The 22,757-nt window shown below is 42.7% G+C and overlaps 1 protein-coding gene, 1 long non-coding RNA gene and 1 pseudogene across 2 annotated transcripts; 2 read left to right on the top strand and 1 right to left on the bottom strand.

Moving 5' to 3' along the window:
* Positions 1-278: 278 nt before the first annotated feature.
* On the top strand, positions 279-7,128 carry si:ch211-136m16.8. Its single transcript, XM_046362752.1, has 6 exons — positions 279-805; positions 1,220-5,311; positions 5,671-5,878; positions 6,038-6,117; positions 6,226-6,323; positions 6,461-7,128. Exons 1-6 carry the CDS (start codon positions 749-751, stop codon positions 6,534-6,536), a joined length of 4,611 nt encoding a protein of 1,536 aa, XP_046218708.1. The 5' UTR covers positions 279-748; the 3' UTR covers positions 6,537-7,128.
* Positions 7,129-12,883: 5,755 nt separating this feature from the next.
* LOC124044405 lies at positions 12,884-13,577 on the top strand (annotated as a pseudogene).
* Positions 13,578-16,186: 2,609 nt separating this feature from the next.
* LOC124042870 lies at positions 16,187-17,937 on the bottom strand. The gene is made up of 3 exons (XR_006840220.1): positions 17,526-17,937; positions 16,739-16,806; positions 16,187-16,566 (listed from the first exon to the last, which is right to left on the bottom strand). It is a non-coding gene; the product is annotated as an uncharacterized LOC124042870 (long non-coding RNA).
* Between the last annotated feature and the right edge of the window lie 4,820 nt (positions 17,938-22,757).

Below are 22,757 nucleotides of genomic sequence, written 5' to 3'. Positions count from 1 at the left end.
TGCACGGATATAAATGGACGCACGCGGCATTTCGACAACTTTGAAAAAAACTACCTTGTATCGGAGTTGTGCCAGTCTTCACACGCCTATCTGCCCTCTCATTGGCTAGAATGGTCCCACCTGATCGCGCCTGTCTTCCATATTTGAATACATATATTTCCATTGTTAGAGAAGTCACTCGACCATCTTGTCAATATAATAGATCATCTTTGCTTAAACTTGTCATAAGAGTTTCCAAGTTTAGAGTAGCATTTGAACGCGACATTATCATCTTCCTGCTGTATACCTGTATCACATTAGTTGAAACCAAGACTTGTTCTCATGGCAGTTTAGGATAATTTTAACGTGACAGGTTAGGATAATTAAGTTAATGATAGGAAAAGGTGTAGGGTTAGCTAAAATTGTCCCTGGTGTGACTGGAACATATCTAACTGCAACCAGGCCTGCCCTGAGAACAGTCTTGGTTTCCACTAACGCAATGACTCATAACCGGACATCTCAGCGTCAGGAACTACATAAGAGCTGTTACCAAAATTCTCATTTACATTTGCTCGCGTTTAGACCTCTGGAAAAGTTAATAGGTCTATTTGACAATTTACTAATGAGATTTTTTTGTCCTCGTTTGACAAAATAATTAATAGGCCTATCAATAAGAAGTAGGCTACCTCAGGTTGCAGTTACTTTGTTGTAGTCTACTCTGAAGAGAAGTGTATTATCTTATCGAAAAAAGCCACTGAAACACCAAAAGATGGACTCACCAGCAAGCCCCCTCACTCGTGCTGGGAGGACTTTCTGGACAGTTTGGGTGAGTTTCTGCGCTGAAATAATTTACTAACAGGACACTATTTTTATAGCCTACCGTGATTGGTTCATTATGTCCTATTGCTATAATTACAATAGATATATTTTAGACTACTTAATAATTTGTTGATGAACAATTAGTTTGAATTGAGAACTTCCCCAAGGAGGAGAAAAACACAATGATTGCATTAACTCTATTTCACTGTATCTGGATTGATGTAATGTTATGTTATATGTTATTATATATGGACAAGGAAGTAAATGACATTAACATAGAGTAATTCTCTCTCTCTTTCACACACACACACACACACACACACACACACACACACACACACACACACACACACTCACACTCACACTCACACTCACACTCACACTCACACACACACACACTCACACTCACACATACAAACAGAACTACTTTACGGAAGTTGTGGGGAGGTATCTAAGCCCAGAGTCCATTAACAATGACACAAGCTCAAGACAGGAAGCCACTGCTGCACAACAAACAGACGACCATGGAGAATGTGCGAAAAATGAGATAAAGGAAACTGAGGTCACTTTTGAAACAGGCTCTGAGGTTAAGAAACCAAGATCTGTTGTTGCCTGGGAACAGTGCAATGTCATCATTGGTCCAGGCCTCGGCAGAGACAATGTGCAATACACTGGACAATCCAACAGAGGGAGTGATAACAAATCATCCCCGGAGGTGCATGATATAAAACAAGAGCAGGTGGAACGAACAGAAAATAAAGGCACAATCCAGCATGTTACTAAAGAAGAATTAAATATGGGGAAAGGGGTCCAATCAGTGGTAGTCACTGGGATCCCGATCTTATTTAGAGAGCCGACATCTGAAAGGTCAGAGGGCCAGGGAGCACAAGGACAGACTGACAGTTACAACTGTGCTGAAGCAAATAGATTAAGAGGTGCAGTGGCAGAAAGAAAAGCGGAGGAAGAAGAAATCCCTGAAGAAGTTACTGAAGAATTCCCCTGTGGTGAAGAAGGAACCAAAACAGAAGAACATGAAAACAATAGAGATGGAGAAATACATTTTGATATAGAGTCCCCAAACCTTACATCAGCCGGTGCTGAACCTGCCACACTTTTGGATAAGAATGGAGACAAGGAAAATAAGGATAGATTAATGAAACACGATGTGCAAAGTACAGAGGATGAAACCATGGTCAAATTAAATGAAAAAGTACTCTTCGTGGAGACAGGCAAAGAAGGGTGGAAAGTAGCAGAAATAGTAGAATTCTCAGCGGGAGGGGAGAATAGCGAGGATCTGTGTGTAATCAAAGACAAACTGAGTCGAGATGGTAATGAAGTGAAGAATGGCATAGACATGGAAGTACTTGGGAGGAAGGAGGAGAGGGAGGAAGAGAATAGAGCAATAGAAGAGATGGGCAGAAGAGAACAGGAAGAGATATTGGACAGGGGCTTTGGACCGTACAATGATATCCAAGTCTCAGAAAACAATAACAAACATGAATATGGTGACAATCGTTTGAAGTTTGATGAAGGAACTATAGAGAGGTTTGATCAAGAAAATGACCCCAACCCACGACCACTTTGTGCAGGATTATCAGACGAAGATAGAACACTGGGAAGAGGCCAGGACATCTTTGTTTCAGAGGCAGAGTTTGAATTGCCAATGGCCTATGACAAAAGAGTCTTTGTGTCAAATGATGAGATAACTATTGTTAGAGACGAGCAGAGAATGGAGGGCAACACTGAAAGAATTGACAGCACAGTGTTAGAGGAAAGAAAAGAAGAGGTATCAGAGGATGGATCCAAAGTGTTTGAGGACGGGGGCAGTAACAAGATAGAAGACGTTGCAATCGCTATTGGGACGAAGACGGATACAGAAGCAGAGGATGTGAAAGATAAAGTGACTGGGCTGGACACTTTCTTTTATCAGGAGAGAAATGTTGTAGTGGAGAAAAATAAACTACAGGAAGACAAGATTTCAAAGGAAGACGAAGACCCCCTTAATGAAGTGGAGGGAAAACATATTTCAGTGGTTGACAATAGAGTGGAAATCAGAGGCGTGGCAAAATACATTTCCCCTGGGCTATGTGAGGACCTTGTTGTGGCTCAGGAGCCAAAACGTGTAGCGTGTGAAGAAACTCGAGAGGAAATTCCTGAAATCAACAATGGCAAAGAGTTAGACGAGAATACGGCACCGAAGATCCTGGAAGTTGGCGGCAATGAAGTCAACACCACCCGTTTACAAGAAGCACACACCGAAAGTGATACCAAAGGGTTAGAAGGTGTAGAGAACACTGGAACTAGTTTTAAATCGGACAATTCACCAGTGAGTGAACTCATGGAAGGGAAAGAAGACCCGAAAACTGTTGAAGGATTATTTGAAAGTGAGGATATTGAGAAAGCCTCTGATACAGTGGTAGACGAGCACACAGTCGCGAAACCAGCGAAATCACTGGGAGAAACGGAGAGAACAGATTCTGTATCACTGAATGAAACAGATACTCAAATACTAGAGGACCTAGCGAAGACAAAGGCTGAATCACACGAACCGATGGAGATTGAGTTAGGACTGTCAGAGGAAGCCGCAGAGACATATGTTTGTTTATCAGATGAGGCACTGAGGACAGAGGCTGGATTATACAAAGAGACAGAGGAGATAAAGGCCGAGTTTAGAGAGGGATGGATGGAGTCGAAGGCAGGGGAGACAGTGGGGACAGAATTTGAATCAGTGAAGGAGACACAGGCAGAAATACCAGAAGTGAGGACCGGGGTTGTGCCATCAGAGGACAAAGATGAGACAGAGTCTGGATCAATGCAGGAATCAGCAGATACCAATTTTGGATTACTAAGGGAAACTGTGGCGGAAGGGTTACAAAAGGGGGCAGAGGTAGACACACCAGAGGTGAGGACAGTGACTGTGCTGTCAATGGAGACAAACACAGATAAATTAGTGGAATCTGAGGCTTGGGACATGTTGGAAACAGAATCTGGATTAGTGAAAAAACATGAGGCAGAAATACCAGATGTGAGAACTGAAACTGCATCATCAGAAAGAACTGTGACGACAGAGGCAGGATTATCAATGAACATGACATTGTACCCATCATCAATTCACACAGAGGCTGTGTTTCTCACAGAGACAAAGGCTGTGTCATCTAATGAGTCACTGGAAATAGACAAATCATCTGAGGCTGGGACTAAATCACAGGGAATGGTAGAGGCTGGATTACCAGATTTGACAGAAATAGAGGCCAAATTATTTGAGGAAATGGTTTGTGGAGAAGTTGTACTATCACAGGACACAGAAGATGAATTATCAGAGGAAAAATATAATATAAAAGCTACATTAATGAAAGAATTAGTGGAGCCAGGGGCTGGGGAAACATTGGAGCCCGAAAAGGGAATCATGAATGAGACAGACGCAGCAATACTTGATATGAAGATTGAGGAATCGCCATCAGAGGAAACAGAGTCTGGAATAGTTGACACAGAGGCCAGAATGTTTCTGGAAACGACAGCGATTGAGTCTGAATTATTGGAGGAATTATCTGAGACTGAGTCTGGATCACAGAAGGACAAAGAGACAAAAAGACAGAGTATTGAGACAGAGCCATCGGTGGAGACAGACGTAGAGGAATTAGTGGAATCTGAGGCTGGGGATACGGTTGAGACAGAAATTGGATTAGTGAGGACAGAAGCCGAATTACCAGAGGAAGTTAGGCCAATGATAGAGCTATTGGAAAAAATGAATAGAACAGGTGCTGATTCATCAGAGGACACAGATGTGACAGAAGTCAGATTTTCAGAGGAGATAGAGACTGATTTAGTAGAGACCAAGTATGGGTTACAGAAGAACATAGTAGAAGACATACTACATGTGAGAACAGAGACTGTGCTGTCGGTGGAAACAGTAGAGATGGATACGGACTCATCAGACAAGTCACTGGAGTCCAGATCACTTGAAATATCAGAGACTGGATTATCTGCAGAATCAGTGGACAGTGAGGCTGGATTAAAGGATATTTACACAGAAATACCAGATGTGGAGAAAGAGTCTGGATTATCAGAGGAGACCGTAGATTCTGGATTATCAGAGGAAACAGATGTGTCAGACACAGAATTAGTGAAAAATACAACGGCTCTGATAATGCTAGAGGCTGAACTTTCAGAGGCGACAGAGGCTGTGTTAAAAGAGAAGGCAGGAGATAACACGGCAAACAAATCACTGGAAATTGAGGTAGGATTATTTTGGGAAAACGATGAGACCGAGGCTTTGGTAACAGAGGAAGTTGTGAAGACAGGGCCTGTTTTATCAAAGCAGACAGATTTTGGATCACAGGGTCAACTACCGGAGATCGACGATGGAATAATAGAGAAATCCCAGGTTGGGCAGTCTGGGGAAACTGTGGAAACAGATGCAGGATTACCAGAGGAAAACAGAGGGGAGGGTGCAAAAGCAGGATTCAGTTCCCTGTCCGGAACCAAAAATGTAGACCAAAGTCTTCAGCTTCAGGTAATGATAATACTTTCCCTATTAAAGGGATACTTCAGGATTTTTGGCAATGAGGCCAAAATTAACAACTTCCTCATTTTTAAAAATGGTATCCACAAGTTCATCTGACTGGGGAAGTAGATAAAGGGCCTCATTGCCAAAATCCTGAAGTATCCCTTTAAAAGAATGCTATCAAATACATCACGATTGTGATGTCTAATCGTAAGAGATAAAGCAAACGTTAGTCTATTTCATATATTTTATTGGATTTGTTTAGCTTATTTTTATGTTACCGAAATTAAGCTTGATAGCTTCATCTAAAAGGATGTTATGAATTTGAAAACTTGTTAGTAAATCAGTGGTTTATCATACCATTGCAGTTTGACGCCTCCACTTTGGACTTCACTGCTCAAAAGTCTCGCATTGCCCTCAAGAATCCACATGCCCGTCCACCCAGGGATCCCCGTACTCTTCTACAGATGCCATCTTTGACCCCCTCCCCTTCAAAACCCACCGTACACATTCCAGTCAGAGGCCCAACAGGGATACCAATGATGGGCATGGGCGGCATCGGAATCAAACTACCTGGTAAGTTTAACAGAGAAAAGAGGAATGTAATGTATATGTGTTCTTTCATTCTGTTATCGTTGGTGACACAATGTTCTATGATAGATAATGGATGATGCCCAGATTTAAGTGTGAATGGATATCTTTCTTTGTTGTTTGTGTTGCTATGATGTTGTTCAGGACTCGGTGCAGGGCCCCCCATCTTAAGAAAGACCGGAAAGGGGGTGATAGGTGAAAATAACACCGAAAATATCCCTCAGGTACCAATCAGATACTTGCACTTTTTGAGCTCAACCTTTGAATAGGTCTAGTAGTATGTTTATTATTCTGACTTTTAATTTGATTTGGCAATGTCATCTATTCAACAGAAATCTGAGCTCGAGCCAGATGTAAGGGATGAATCTCCCAAGAAAGAAGAGACGCAAGAGGAGCGCAAAACTAAATGGACACCGCCTAGGCACCCAGGGTACGGAATCAATTGAACTATTTTCTACAAGATTCTCTTAATTTCTTGTTTGAAATGACTTTTATATGGAGATATCTCCTACATGAATGTCACTCTCTTTTTATTATAACACCTTTTGTTTAATATTTATCCACCAGATTTGGAAATCCCCTGATGATGAATGAGCTGAAGAACAAGCTGAAGAAAACTCCAAAAGAGAGTGGAGATGATTGACAGGACCTTTTTTCTCATTGGTGAACCATGGTCCATGAACAATCGGTTTTAATTTATCATAAGTATCTCCATTTTATTTAAAACTATCTTTGTCTATTTCTTTTGAATATCTTTGTATGAACATTTTCAAAAAAAGTAATATATTTTTGTTTTGGACAGTGTTTACTTGTTCCAGAGGGTTTTTAAAAACTGGTGTGATAAAAAAGTTGACTGCTCAAGGCATTAAATTGATTCAAGAAGACTATTTGTGACATTTGTTTATTTCTTCATCAGTGGGTTTGTTCCAGCAAAAATACATCTCTTATGCATTATTTCCGTGCTAATTATTGCTGTTGCTACTGTAGTTACCTACAGGGAAACCAGCTATAGCGTCTTGATATTTGGGCTAGCCTATAATTGCCTATACTGATTGGTCTTATGAAGCTGTTATATAAACCTTAAGATTCATTTTATTTTTTAAAACTGTTTATTTTTGGGGGGCTTGCCTGTTTGCTTGTTATTTTGGCATTAATATGTCACATATCAGTTTGCAAACAATGTAAAATAAAAACAAAAAATGTCATTGAGTTAATAAAACTGCATACAAACATGGTATTGTTTTTGCTTTCTTCGGTAAGGCAGCTCCTAAATGCAGGTGTTTCAGCCTAGCTCAGTGCTTTCTGTCATCAAATCGACAATCATTTTTAATTCATGTCATATGAAGAGAAATAATGAAGAGAAATTATAGATAAAAACGTATCGGTGCTCATCGGCCGTTATACATAAAGATTACACAAGTTGGAAATCGCAAATTCAGCAATGAGTTGTTTGGAAGGAATCAGTGGCCAACTGTAAGCATTGCAAAGAAACCACCAACGTCAGCCTGCTATTCAATGGAGTGGCTGTTTTTTTTCTCTTCCAAATTCGTGCCATTAATCCAGAGAATGCCAGACTTTGATGACAAAATTTGCCTACAAAGGCCCGCTGCGCCACCTGCACAAGGTGAGTCCAAAAATGTATTGAATGCATCTGCATAAATGTCATATGCAAGGGAGAAATGTGTACTGTAGCTAAGAAAGTAATACTAAGTGTATGTTGTGTAGTAAACTGTTAGTAGCTCATGTACCTCACCCTAATAATTTGGTCTATTTTCACCAACGCAGTATTGTAAACATAACGTTAGTAGTTGTGGTGCTTGGTTTGCACATGCAAATTCAGCACACACACCATTCTTGAATAGAATGTTGTTTCACGTGTCAAATTAAAGGCTTAATTTAATGCGTGAAATAGTGTTGTTATATGATGTATATTTTTTGACACGTGAAGACCCAAACGGCATTCAATGTGCTTTACCCTAATAATTTAGTCTATTTTCACCTCTAAATTTCACCGACTGTTCTAACTTGGTGGTGCACAAATAGCCTATAACCTGTTTTAGAGAAATGTAATTGTCAGGGTTTTCCTGTGGTGAAGTAGAGGACCAAAACGCAGCGTGGTTATATTTACTCATGTTTAATAAAAACAGATAAACATGAACACTACAAAACAATAAACGTGGAAAACCAAAAACAGCCCTATCTGGTGCAAAACACAGAGACAGGAACAATCACCCACAAAACCCAACACAAAACAGGCTACCTAAATATGTTTCCCAATCAGAGTCAATGACTAACACCTGCCTCTGATTGAGAACCATATCAGGCCAAACATAGAAATAGACAAACCAGACACACAACATAGAATGCCCACCCAGCTCACGTCCTGACCAACACTAAAACAAGGAAAACACATACGAACGATGGACAGAACGTGACAGAACCCCCCCCCCACCCCAAGGTGCGGACTCCGAACGCATAACCTAAACCTATAAGGGGAGGGTCTGGGTGGGCATCTCTCCGCGGTGGCGGCTCTGGCGCTGGACGTGGACCCCACTCCATAATTGTCTTAGTCCACCTCCTTAGTGTCCCTTGAGTGGCGACCCTCGCCGCTAACCTTGGCCTAGGAAACCTAACAATGGGCCCCACTGGACTGAGGTAGCTCGGGACTGAGGGGAAGCTCGGGACCGAGGGGAAGCTCGGGACCGAGGGGGAGGGGACCGAGGGGAAGCTCGGGACCGAGGGGAAGCTCGGGACCGGGGGAGTGGGAGAGAGGAAGCTCGGGAGTGAGAGGAAGCTCGGGAGTGAGAGGAAGCTCGGGCAGGTTGGTGGATCTACCAGATCCTGGCTGGCTGGTGGTTCCGGCAGATCCTGGCTGACTGGCACTTCTGGTGGATCCTGGCTGACTGGTGGATCCTGGCTGAATGGCGGATCTAACTGATCCTGGCCGACTGGCGGATCCTGGCCGACTGGCGGATCCTGGCCGACCCTGGCAGACTGGCGGATCCTGGCTGACTGGTAGTTCTGGCAAATCCTGGCTGACTGGTAGTTCTGGCAGATCCTGGCTGACTGGCGGATCCTGGCCGACTGGCAGATCCTGGCCGACTGGCAGATCCTGGCCGACTGGCAGATCCTGGCCGACTGGCAGATCCTGGCGGATCCTGCTGACTGGCGGATCCTGGCACACTGGCGGATCCTGGCTGAATGGCGGATCTAACTGATCCTGGCAGACTGGCAGATCCTGGCCGACTGGCGGATCCTGGCTGACTGGCAGATCCTGGCCGACTGGCAGTTCTTGCGGATCCTGGCTGACTGTCGGATCCTGGCAGACTGGCGGATCCTGGCAGACTGGCGGATCCTGGCAGACTGGCGGATCTAACTGATCCTGGCTGATTGGCAGATCCTGGCCGACTAACGGATCCTGGCTGACTGGCAGATCCTGGCTGACTGGCAGTTCTGGCGGATCCTGGCTGACTGGCGGATCCTGGCTGACTGGCGGATCCTGGCAGACTGGCGGGATCCTGGCAGACTGGCGGGATCCTGGCAGACTGGCGGATCCTGATTGACTGGCAGATCCTGGCCGACTGGCAGATCCTGGCCGACTGGCAGTTCTGGCGGATCCTGGCTGAATGGCGGATCTAACTGATCCTGGCTGACTGGCCGATCCTGGCCGACTGGTGGATCCTGGCCGACTGGCAGATCCTGGCCGACTGGCACTTCTGGCGGATCCTGGCTGAATGGCGGATCCTGGCAGACTGGCGGATCCTGGCAGACTGGCGGATCCTGGCAGACTGGCGGATCCTGGCAGACTGGCGGATCCTGGCAGACTGGCGGATCCTGGCCGACTGGCGGATCCTGGCCGACTGGCGGATCCTGGCCGACTGGCGGATCCTGGCCGACTGGCGGATCCTGGCCGACTGGCGGATCCTGGCCGACTGGCGGATCCTGGCCGACTGGCGGATCCTGGCAGACTGGCGGATCCTGGCAGACTGGCGGCACTGGCGGCGCTGGGCAGACTGGCGGCACTGGGCAGACTGCACTGGGCAGACTGGCGGCACTTGCGGCACTGGGCAGACTGGCGGCGCTGGGCAGACTGGTAGCTCAGACGGCGCTGGGCAGACGGGTAGCTCAGACGGCGCTGGGCAGACTGGCGGCGCTGGGCAGACTGGCGGCGCTGGACAGACTGGTGGCACTGGCAGCGCAGGGCAGACGGTTAGCTCAGACGGCGCTGGGCAGACTGGCGGCGCTGGGCAGCCTGGTAGGTCAGACGGCGCTGGGCAGACAGGTAGCTCAGACAGCGCTGGGCAGACTGGAGAAAAAGGCTCTGGCAGCGCTGGACTGAGGAGCACTGGTGCCTCTGGAATGAGGGCCTCTGGCGCCTCTGGCATGAGGGGCGGTAGCTCTGACAGTGCCGGACAGGCGGGAGACTCTGGCTGCTCTTGGTTGGTGGGTGATTCTGTCAGGGTTTTCCTGTGGTGAAGTAGAGGACCCAAACGCAGCGTGGTTATATTTACTCATGTTTAATAAAAACAGATAAACATGAACACTACAAACCAATAAACGTGGAAAACCAAAACCAGCCCTATCTGGTGCAAAACACAGAGACAGGAACAATCACCCACAAAACCCAACATAAAACAGGCTACCTAAATATGGTTCCCAATTAGAGACAATGACTAACACCTGCCTCTGATTGAGAACCATATCAGGCCAAACATAGAAATAGACAAACCAGACACACAACATAGAATGCCCACCCAGCTCACGTCCTGACCAACACTAAAACAAGGAAAACACATACGAACGATGGACAGAACGTGACAGTAATAATTGAATATTGTAAGAGCTTTCATTGTCTGTTTATATGCCCCCTTTATTTATCCTACGGTTCTGACTGGTACAGTGCGTACACTTTAAGAACGGCCCATGTTCTGAATTATGATGCTGTACATTTCAAAAGTGCTTAACAAATTGTTATATTGACCACGTCCGTCGTCGCTCGCTCAAAGTCTTAATCGAAATTACGGATTGCATCTTATCTGCTTGTCGGACGTATTTGTACATCTCAATTGTCAGTAGATACCACATTTGTTTAAGCAAGTCTGAATGAACTGTAAATTAGTCTGAATGAACTGTAGCAGTGGTAAGGTGTTGGGACTCTGCTGTTGGGACAGCTTTATGTAGGCCCTAACAGTTTGTGGGCACTGTTTGTCACCGTTATAATGCAATTCATGTATTGTTTAGTGTTGTGTAGTGGCTTTGCTGGCATACATCTCACATGTTTTTTTTTGCCCCACCAAGATGTACATGATAAAATCGCCAATGGTAACAACCAACTCATTAAGAAAATTCTATTAGTTCAAATAAGCCATTACATGTTTTGTTAACCAAATTTGACACTCTCATTGACCTTGATACAAAAACAACTCGCATAGTGAGCAAAAAGAAAACTACACCTGCTGGCAAAGACAGATTGTGGCACCAGTTATCCCTCTCACCTGGCCTCTTCCTTTATGGTGCTATTCAGGATTGTTGGGACGTCCCAAGCAAAGGGTCCCGGAAGGCAGCAACTCGCACCTCTCTTGATTCAGAGGGGCTGTTTTCATGATTTTTTATGAAATAGACAATTTTGACTTTGTGGCTGTAACTAGTTTTTGTCTCTGCTAGCTAGCTAATAAATAATCAATTTAGCTACTATATTCGCTACTATCTTCGTATGTTAGCTACCTCATCAAAATGTCTGCAAAGAACCAGAAAGTGAACGAAAACTTTGCTGAGGGAGAGTCTACGCTGAAGGAGGAAATAAATTACAAGGTATAATGGGTTGTTGACTTGTCAAATGTCTGAGCATCTAGCTACAGTAGCTAGCTAGCTCTTTGGCAAACGTTGGCTATGCCATCTTATAAAGGTTCTCTGAACTGACTTCATGTCTGTAGCGAGCTATATGAGGTTTTCTCACTGAAAGTGAAATGTTTCTGTAGATCAAGGAACATAAAATTGTGATTGATGAGCTCCAATCTGCGTAAAAATAGGGTAAAACAGGGTTAGCTAATTTAATTTAATGATTGCTATAACAAATATGCTATTGTCAGACCGTAATTTACGGACATCTGCTAATCTTCATCCATATTTATTTCAGAGCGTCTATGTCCAACAGCCCAACAGTAACCTATTCTTCTTGGCAGACAGAGTGCAGACTCTTGGTTCATGCAAAAGTAGGCCAAAGTGCATACAAGTTTCATATTATTTTACAAGTTTAGTTTTCTCTTAGCCATAGATAGACTAACCTGTGAACTTTTCGTCCCTCAGAAGAACTGGTCAACATGAAGAAGGTCCAGGATATGTCGAACTCTACACAATCTGGGAGGGAAATACAAATGAAGCCTCCTAGTGAAACAGATGTGAAATGCTAGCTTTTTTAGCGGTGGTGCACGCTAAATAGCGTTTCAATCGGTGACGTCACTTGCCTTGAGACCTTGAAGTAGTGGTTCCCTTTGCTCTGCAAGGGCCGCGGATTTTGTGGAGCGATGGGTAACGATGCTTCGAGGGTGACTGTTGTTGATGTGTGCAGAGGGTCCCTGGTTCGCGCCCGGGTATGGGCGAGGGGACGGTCTAAAGTTATACTGTTACATTGGTGCCGTGACCCGGATCACTGGTTGCTGTGGAAAAGGAGGAGGTCAAAAGGGGGGTGAGTGTAACAGATGTGAAATAGCTAGCTAGTTAGCGGTGGTGCATGCTAAATAGCATTTCAATCGGTGACGTCACTTGCTCTGAGACCTTGAAGTAGTGGTTCCCCTTGCTCTGTGGAGCGATGGATAACAATGCTTCATGGGTGACTGTTGTTGATGTGTGCAGAGGGTCCCTGGTTCGCGCCCGGGTATGGGCAAGGGGACGGTCTAAAGTTATACTGTTACACAAGCTATAAATACGTGTGATATCTGTTGTATGCTGGAGAAGAGTATGCAGGAACACCTATGCAAGAACTGACTTTCACCTCAGCCAGCACACGACAGTAACAGGAATGTATTGATGTGGAACAGAGGTTTTTGGTGGACTGTCATTGAGACCAGAAGATAATGACACTGATGTTATTGGCCACCATCTCACAGCCTGGGACAGCCCTACAGAGATCCTGTCTGTCCTGGCCAAACGTTATGGACCCTGGACTTTTACCTATTACGAACAGGCCGGACACTATCTCTGGTTTAGGAGAGACGTCTTTGGCCGGCGAAGCTTGCTTTGGCAATATGCCGCTCATGAGAAGTCTTTCACTCTGACATCTGTGGCTTCCCAGCTCCCTGGCTCTGACAGACCACCATAGTGGCAAGAGGTTCCAGCAGTAGGTGTTTACAGAATTGACCTTTGCAGAGTCTGGCTCTTTGACCTTTGAAGTTTATCCATGGGTTCACGCAGGTGAGAGTCTGTCATCTATTAGTCAGGAATCCAAGTTGGAGGGTATCCCCAGGAACACCTCAGCAGTGATGAACAATTCAGGTCTCTCCCTAATTTATTCTCCCTAACCTCTCCAGTTTGCTCACTGAACATGATAATCCCTCAGTTGTCAAAGGAGGAAGAACATGATCCGAGCTCACAAGCCTCAGTTAAAGACCTGGAGGTGTTGCTGGAGTCTGATGAGAGAACGTTTGTGGTGAATAGTCTTATTGATGTTGATGTCGACCGATTATGATTTGTCAACGCCGATACCGATAATTGGAGGACCAAAAAAAGCTGATACCGATTAATCGGCCGATTTCTATATATATATATATATATATATATATATATATTATATTGCAAAGAGCTGCTGGCAAACGCTGTAAAGTGCTGTTTGAATGAATGCTTACGAGCCTGCTGCTGCCTACCACTGCTCAGTCAGACTGCTCTATCAAATTATAGACTTAATTATAATATAATAACACACAGAAATACGACCCTTAGGTCATTAATATGGTCAAATCCGTAAACTATGATTTCGAAAACAAAGTGTTTATTCTTTCAGTGAAATACAGAACTGTTCCATATTTTATCTAACGGGTGGCATCCATAAGTCTAAATATTGCTGTTACATTGCACAACCTTCAATGTTATGTCATAATTACGTAATATTCTGGCAAATTAGTTCACAATGAGCCAGGCGGCCCAAACTGTTGCATATACCCTGACTGCATGCAATGAATGCAAGAGAAGTGACACAATTTCCCTAGTTTAATATTGCCTGCTAACCTGAATTTCTTTTAACTAAATATACAGGTTTTAAAAAACTGCCAAATCCCAACCCACCAACCAATTGACCTTCTGAATGTGGCATTCAAACTGCAAGAACCAAAGCCGCTGAAGGAGTCTACCAAGAAAAGCAAAAAGCACAAATCAAAGCCCATGGATTCTAAAACGGACGTTGCTGATTCCCATGTGACATACCAGACAGGATCACTGGCAGAGCAGGCCTGCAAGAGCTTCAGCACTTGAGAGAAAATTGAATTATGTTGAAATCAACGTCCCTCAGAAGGAGTTGCAGAAAACTCGCCAAGATCTCATCTGTCACCTTGTGCACCCATTGGATGTGCTGTGTGGTTTGCAGTGAAAGGAACAGGCTTCCTCACAGAAGGCAACAAACCGAGGGGGGTTCACTTCATCTGCCAAGGTACAGTATCACTGATGTGTTTGTCTTGTCCTTTTTATTTATTTTTTATTCTACCTTTATTTAACTAGGCAAGTCAGTTCAGAACAAATTCTTATGACGACCTAGGAACAGTGGGTTAACTGCCTTGTTCAGGGGCAGAACGACAGATTTTTACCTTGTCAGCTCGGGGATTCTTGCAACCTTCCGGTTACTAGTCCAACACTCTAACCACTAGGCTACCTGCCGCCCCTTTGTAGATCACATGGGTAAAGTAATAAGGAACATGCCATTTAGATGTGAATAAAGTATTTTCCTTTTTTGAGAAAATTATGCTAGCTTGGGCGTGGTGTAAATTCGATCAACAGTATGTAGGCCTAATCAAACCACTGCTCTGTCTGCAAGTGGCTTTGACAGGTTTTGGAGCCAATGAGCAGAAGGCAGGGTACTCCAGACACAGAGTCCGCTTCAAGACCTCTGGGCATTAGGGTCTGGTCCAAGAGCTGGCCATGGAGCTGGGCAGTATTTCTACAAGGAATCTAATTTCGAGATGACAGAATCATAGCGGACCATGGGAAGGAGGCTAGGCAAGTACTGAATAGGACACTAAGCAATAACATTTGTTTTCGTTTTACTGATTAATGCCAATTTATTACCACCCATTTAAAATGTTGATTTGAGTCACACCAGTCTGTCGTCACAGTTTCTGTCCTTCTTCAGTGGCAAGCAGATTTTCCATTATTAAAAAAATAAGAACACAGAAAGAGGCCATGAGTAACTTGATCAAAAAGAAAGGCACAGATTCACCTATAGGGTTAGGGTTAAAAAGGGAATTAATATTATTTTATACTAATACAATTGCTCAGAGAAAGAGTTTTTGTTTAACCCTTTACACTTGTGGAAATTGGCCTATATGGATGGGGCTGCATTTAAATGTTTCTTACAGAAGAATTATGAAAAACATATGCATAACCATCGTAGCAATTGAAAGGGAACAGTTCAGAGATAAAGGGAAATTATTAGACCAAAGGTGAGTACACAACCGTTCACCTGATAAGTCTGAATCCAAACACTACACTGTTGATTTTATGTGCATTTTTAATTTACTGTGCTTTTCGCCGCATTTGTTGATGACGAAATCGGAAAATACTCTGGATACATTCAGTAACTTTAAGACTATTACTGGAAAATGTGGGGTAGATGCAACACAAGACAAAACATTTACAAGGGTTTGAGTGAGAGGACTAACTCGTGTCTCCAAGTGGCCACACACCTCTCCAAAGTGGGCACAGTTCCTAAGTAATTTCAATGCACTTGATTTACTCAGGAGTTGAAAGAGTTCAACTAAAAGGTACTTTTTTTTGTTGCTCTATTAGCATTGCCATTGAGGAACTGAAGCAATCGCACATGCTATATTTATTTGTTGGTTTTGTATAGGCTTCCCTATTTGGACGAGGATGTGGTGTGTTTCCTGAATGCCCTGCCAGTGTCCGAGAAGGAGGATTTGTCGGGAGGAACTACTACTGAGGCTGGCTGCCAAGGAGCTGGGCCTTGGGACCTTTGCTCTACTCCCTAAGAGAGCCATGCAGTTTGGTGACCACATCGCAAAGAGGAAAAACAGCCATGGGAAGGCGTCAGACAAGTGCAAGAGACTCCTCACAACTTAGGTCAGCAGAACATTTAATCAGGAATGTTATCTTTGTTCACTGTATTGACATAAGCCAACTAAGTCATGCTTGTAATTCGGGTCACAGTGAGCCACAGTATCAACAGACATGTTTTAATTCATTTGAATACATTTACTCTTGATATGTTTTTGTAATAGTCAAAGTTGCTGTTTTCTTCACATTGTCAACCTCACAAATGCACCTGAGTAAGCTATATTGTGTAAGACTTCACATCTTGAAGGTCTTCTCTGAAGTACCAGACACATTAAACATAGGAAGGAAGGTTTCCCACACCTTGAAGATCTTCTCTGAAGTAACAGTCACGTTAAACATAGGAAGCAAGGTTTCCCACATCAAAACGGACAGAAATCTGATGAATATACACAGGCTTTCTGTAGAGGGAAAAGGAAATGTGTGCTTAGATAATGCATTGTTTTTACATCCATGAATTTTGACCATCAATCTTAAATAGTACCTTGAAATGAGCCTTGACAAAAAAGTTTCAAATCCATCAAGTTATGGATTGATTACCAGCCCAAATTAAGGAAATTACAAACTGTTTACCTTCTTTCCATCAAGAAAAGCATCCTCCAATAAAGGCTTTTCTTGGAAAACATGTAGAAACAAGGACACTGCAAAAAAGAAAGAAAAGGAGGCCTAACTTAATAATGAGGGCGGCCACATTCCATACAGATGAATATGTACACACTGTAGAAAGTTAGGAGGGTTATTTATCAAGTAGAATGCGGTTTGCTCTTATCAGCAAAAGGATTACTCGATCCCAGTTTGATCCCTTATAACATTAGCCAAAGTGTCACGCCCTGACCTGAGTATTCTTTGTTTTCTTTATATATTTTGGTTAGGTCAGGGTGTGACATGGGTGATGTATGTGTTTGGTACTGTCTAGGGGTTATGTAGGTTTATGGGGTTGTTTACCATGTAGGTGTTTATGTATGTCTATGGTTGCCTAGATTGTTTCTCACTTAGAGGCAGCTGTTTATCATTGTCTCTGATTGGGAACCATATTTAGACAGCCATCTTCTTTGGGTATTTCGTGGGTTATTGTCTATGTGATGTTGCATGTTTGCACTCAGTTTTGATAGCGGTCACGGTCGTCTTGTTATTTTGTTTGTTTAGTGTACTTCGTGGTTTTTCGTCTTTCATCAAAAATATGTATTCACATCACCCTGTGCTTTGGTCTCCTAACTACGACGATCGTGACACAAAGGTTTATCTGTGACTTCTGTCTTTTTAATGTTGCAATTATAAACCTTCCGAGGGCAAAACAAGTCATAGCTAGGAAGTTGGTTATATTGTAGGGAGGGACAGTAAAGTGTTAGAATGCACTTACTACTCTTCTAGATTTGGTCTCAGAGGGAAGGGGTTTCTCCTTCATATAGAGCACCTGAAGGTTTCCATTCACCTCAAAAATACCATGCTTCTGTGTGTCTATGGGAGCAAAGACCGATTTTGTTCATAAATAAAGTTGGCTACATGTAGGCTTATATGTAATATTATTACATGTAATAAATCATTCACAAATCTTATCCCTTTGGAGATATGCTTCAAACAAGTCATGTGTGATTGATGCAAAGTTATAAAGGTTTAAAAACCTGTTAGAGACACCAGTTCCCATTTGGGAACGCGCCCCCACCCCCCCAGCTGGAATGTGGCGCAGGGAACGCAAGAAATATTCCTAAAAATATTTAACCTCCACACATTAACAAGTAAAATAGCTCAAATGAAAGATAAACAAGTTGTTTATCTAGCCAGCAAGTCAGATTTCTAAAATGTTTTACGGCGAAAACATAGCACATATTTATGTCAAACCACCACCGCAGACATAGCTCATTAGCATAGCCAAGTAGGAAAAAATATGCAATCAACAAACGCAGGATTAAAAGAAAAATCATTTCACTAACCTTTTGAAATCTTCATCAGATGACAGTAATATAACATGTTACACAGTACATTCATTTTTTTTTTTTTTCAATAATATGCTATATATATCCATAAATCTCTGTTTACAATGATGCATCGTTCAAAAATGCTACCCAAATGTCCTGAGAAATGACGATAGCCCCGGCAGATAACGTCAGCTAACAAGGAATACACATCATAAACTTTGACTAAATATGCATGTTTTACATATGTATAGCAAGATACACTTCTTCTAAATGCAATTGCATTGTTACATTTAATTTTAACGTTACATTTTGCGTTCACTAGACTATAATATGGAGTCGGCGCTCCCACAGTAGCATAATGACTCCTCTATCTTGGAGTCGACAGAAACCCAAAATTAATACATTAAATATTCCCTTACCTTTGTTGTTCTTCCATCAAACGACCTGGAAGGGATTATACTTACCAAACCAGCGTTTAGTTTTCAAGTCTACGTCTTTCGGTTCTCAAAATACCCACATTTCGGTTGAAATTTACGCAAAATTGAAGTGGTTGCGCACCAAAATGTTGAAATTATATATTATATGTCTAGTTAACTTGTCAAACTAACTTCATAATCAAGCTTTAACATGTTATAAAGGTGTACAGCAATTTTGAGAACAAACAGAAACACAGGCACCGTTCAATCGATCTTGGAAGAAAGAGAGGACTTGACCACTGCGCACAGAAAAGTGACAGCTGTTTTTGATTGACTGGGAGCATACGTGCTCAAACTCTCGCGAGCGGGCGATTCTCACAATGACAAGCCCTATTGAAAGCTGAGATCACGCTGAACACGTGGAGACTGTTCCTGGAGCTGTAACTGTTCGGGAGGGTGTTTGTGATGACGTCAAAGGTGGCCCAAGTTTTCAGATGAGAAGAGATAGTTTGGGAGAATGCATATTTTGAGAGTTCTGCTGCACACAGAGACACAATTTAAACGGTTTTAAAAGCTTTAGAGTGTTTTCTATTCAATAATATTTTTTATTTGCATATATTAGCAACTTTTGACAAAAAATAATTATGTTTACCATGGGCACGCAATTACTCCAGCGGGGGCAGTAGACAGCCCTATCCCTAATTAAGTGTACATCATCTCTCGTGGACAGACTACGTAAACATATGGTGCCGTAGATCTGTCACGAGACAACAGGATGCGTGAGATATCGATCAGCTTTAGTTCCAGAGTGGATTTAACACCATTGCTCTTAGGACCTGCATTCGCCTATAAACATTTCCCGTACTTGCCAGATGGGTATTTCCACCTACACGGTGGGATTGAAGTTTGACGTCGGAAGCCGTCAGCTAGAGGAAGTCTCTGAGGAAACAAAGGTAAGGTTTGGATTCACTTCAAATTTACGAGTGAGCCGTCGCAAGCCACTGAAAATACTTATCTACTTATTGACTCAAGACATATCATTTTTTTAAATGAACTTGTAAAGATCTCTAAAATCAGAATTCCCCTTTTTATATTACGGGGTATTGTGTGTAGTAGATCAGTGACACAACATTTACTTTTAATAATGGCTTAATTCGGGCTGAAACAACCACATTTGGAAAAAGTCAAGCGGTGTGAATACTTTCTGAAGGCACTGTATTCGTACCTTAGCCATGGGGTGTTTTAGCCACAATGGAGCACGTAATGAGTGTTAAAGGTAAACTAATTCTGCAATAGAATCTAAATATCGACAGACCCTAAAGTAGCTTTCCTATACTTCAGGAGTAGAGTTGCAAAGGGAGGGTATAATATTGGAAATTCCAAGTAAACTACCAGAATATATCACAAGACATCTAGTGGCCCTTTTAGGTACTTCAGATTATCACAGGTGTCTGTAATTATCTCTGGCCCTCTGTCAGGTGTAACGTCAAATAATGAAATGAAATGATAAAATTACAAAGCTGTAAAACATTATCCTAAATATAAACTGTTATGTTTGTTCCTTGTATAATGACAAACTGGGGCGTAGGTTTAACTACATATACTTCAGCTAGAAAACTCCATGTTTAGCCATGCAAGGCATTCTTTAACCATCCGCCTCCCGCATAGCCTGCTGGGTAAAGTAGTCTAAATGTTATTAACACATAACAACATTGGTGTTTAATACGAGTATCCTTTTTTCTTCAACATTTTTCTATGTCAATATGTTATTGTTAATGTTTTGGTGTCAATCTTGTGGCGGTTGTGAAAAAAGTCAATAGTTGGACGAGGTGCAGAGGTAATTGAAAATAGTGCCATTGTTGATTTAGATGCTTTTTTTAATGAATTAGGCTATTTTTCTCTTGAACCATATGGTTTATCTACTAGAAATTCATGGACAATATGGACACAGATATATAAAAAAGGAAAGTTATTCAAGTATATATTACCAAAATTATGGTGACTTGGTAGCTTTGCAACCCTATTCAGGAGGAATCCTGGCCCTGCTGGAGCTGATGCGTAGCGCAAGGCCAGCACTGCAGTGTATGGCTGCTACCTTGGTGGTGTCACATTTGAAAAGACGCTTGTGTTTTAGGCCCTGGGGCCTCGTTTATCAATGGTGCATGTGCATAAAAAATACTCTAACCCTTGATAAATGAGGCCCCTGATGCGCTACAGTGCCATTCCGGTGCTGGTCAATCTCCTTGGCAGCCAGCAGGCCATGCTCCACTTCCGCTGTGCCTGGTCAGGAACAGCGACCAGTACCAGTCCCTCATAGCCCAGCAGGTTAGTACTGTTTAACCAATGTCTTGTGCGTGTGTGTGTGTTTGCATGTTTGACCATTCCTGTGTGCTTGTTTGTGTGTGTATCTAGGGTGGGTGGCTCCATTGGTGAGGCTCCTGGCAGCGAAACAGTTAATTCAGCCTCATTTACTTCCTTTAAAAAAAACATAGCTGATATGGCTGACTTGCTTAAACAAATGTGGTTTCTATTGACAATTGAGATGTAAAAACTATAGCATAAGGGGACGACGAGCGGCTAAGAGGCAATCTGTAATTTTGATGAAGACATTAATGAGCGAGTTAGGACGGATGTAGCTAATTTAACTATTTGTTCAGTATTTTTTAAATGTACAGCGACAGAATTCAGAGCATGTGCTGTTCTGTGACAGAAAAATTATGTATTCACCTTATTTGTTGGATATGTAACAATTATTCACCTAAACAGTGAGATATTTCTGTCCTGCTAGTGCTGAGTTTTATGTTGTCCACTCTAGTTTCCTGGTGATAAAACCTACAGCTAGCATTCCAGTGACAGGATGTGGGGTGGTTGTAACACGGATAGAGAGGAGTAGAACAAAGGGCTCAATGGTTCTTAGACATCCTGGCCTGGGAAAATCGGCCAGGGTCGGGGGTTAAGATAACGCCGGTCTCATTATTGCAATAATTAATTTATATTAAATAAAGATGATTGTTTGACGAAATGACCAAGTCTCTCAGTACTTAATTTCCACGACAGTTCTTACACTATTCTCCCTGTACACCAAGTCAGAACCATAGGATAAATAAAAGGGGCATATGAGCAGAGAAGGAAAGCTCTTACAATATTCAATGATTACATTTCTCTAAAACAGCCTATAGGCTACATGTGCACCACCAAGTCAGAACGGTAGTTGAAATTAAGAGGGGGGAAAAGGGACCAAATTACTAGGGTGAGGCACATGGGCTACAATCAGCTTACTACACAACATACACTTAGTATCACTTTATTAGCTACTGTATACATATCTCCCTGGTATATTACATAATTCATGAAGCATCATACAATACAGTTTTGGACTCATCTTGCTGTGTTCACTTGAACAGGTCCTTCGTGAGCAAATTTTGTCATCAAAGTCTGGCATTCTCTGGATTAATGGTGCGTCCAATATGACTGGGAACTCTGGGGAAAAAACAAGGTCAAATTACGATGACGTTGGAGCTCTAGAAAGAGGCCTGAGTTCCCGACTTGCAATACCGATTTGGATGACCGTTCAATTCCGAGTTCCCAGCTGTCTTAAACTCACTGAAGTCAGATTTCAAGGTTCTGAGTTTCCAGTTGTTTTGATGGCAGAAGTCATGCTGAATTGACAGCATGGCCAACGTTGAATGTTTATCCTTTTAAGTTTGGAAAAGAGACCCTTAAACCCAGACTTGGAACTACAAACCCACTCCACTGAATAGCAAGCTAGGGATTGCTTTGCAATGCTTCCAGTTAGCCACTAATTCCTTCCAAACCACTCATTGTTGAATTTGCGATTTCCTACTTGTTGTGTAATGTTTATGTCCAATGGCCCATGAGTACCGATACGTTTTATCTGTAATTTCTCTTTATATGACACGGATGAAAAAGCATTTGCCTGTAGATTGTAAACTTGAATCATGATGATGACTGCTAGCTAAGATTTTGAAAGTATGATGTTGACATGATCAGTCCAATCAAAGCTAGTGTAGAAATAACATGATTTGACAATTGTATCTGTGGCCAATGACCTTGAGGTTTCTTGGATGGGCACTTCTAATGTAACTCTAATGCAGCACCCAAGGGGCTTGAATTGTCGAGCTCTACCCTTAGATTTAGCGGTGATGTAGTGTCCCCATGAGTGACAGAACACTGAGGCAATCCCGGCACAACTAGAAAACATTACCCAATCATGGCGCAACTAGAGAACATTACCAACCT

The sequence above is a fragment of the Oncorhynchus gorbuscha genome, linkage group LG09 (assembly GCF_021184085.1).
Source record: "Oncorhynchus gorbuscha isolate QuinsamMale2020 ecotype Even-year linkage group LG09, OgorEven_v1.0, whole genome shotgun sequence".
NCBI lineage: Eukaryota > Metazoa > Chordata > Actinopteri > Salmoniformes > Salmonidae > Oncorhynchus > Oncorhynchus gorbuscha.
Note: the sequence above shows the minus strand (reverse complement) of the source record. Positions and strands in the feature narration are given on the sequence as shown.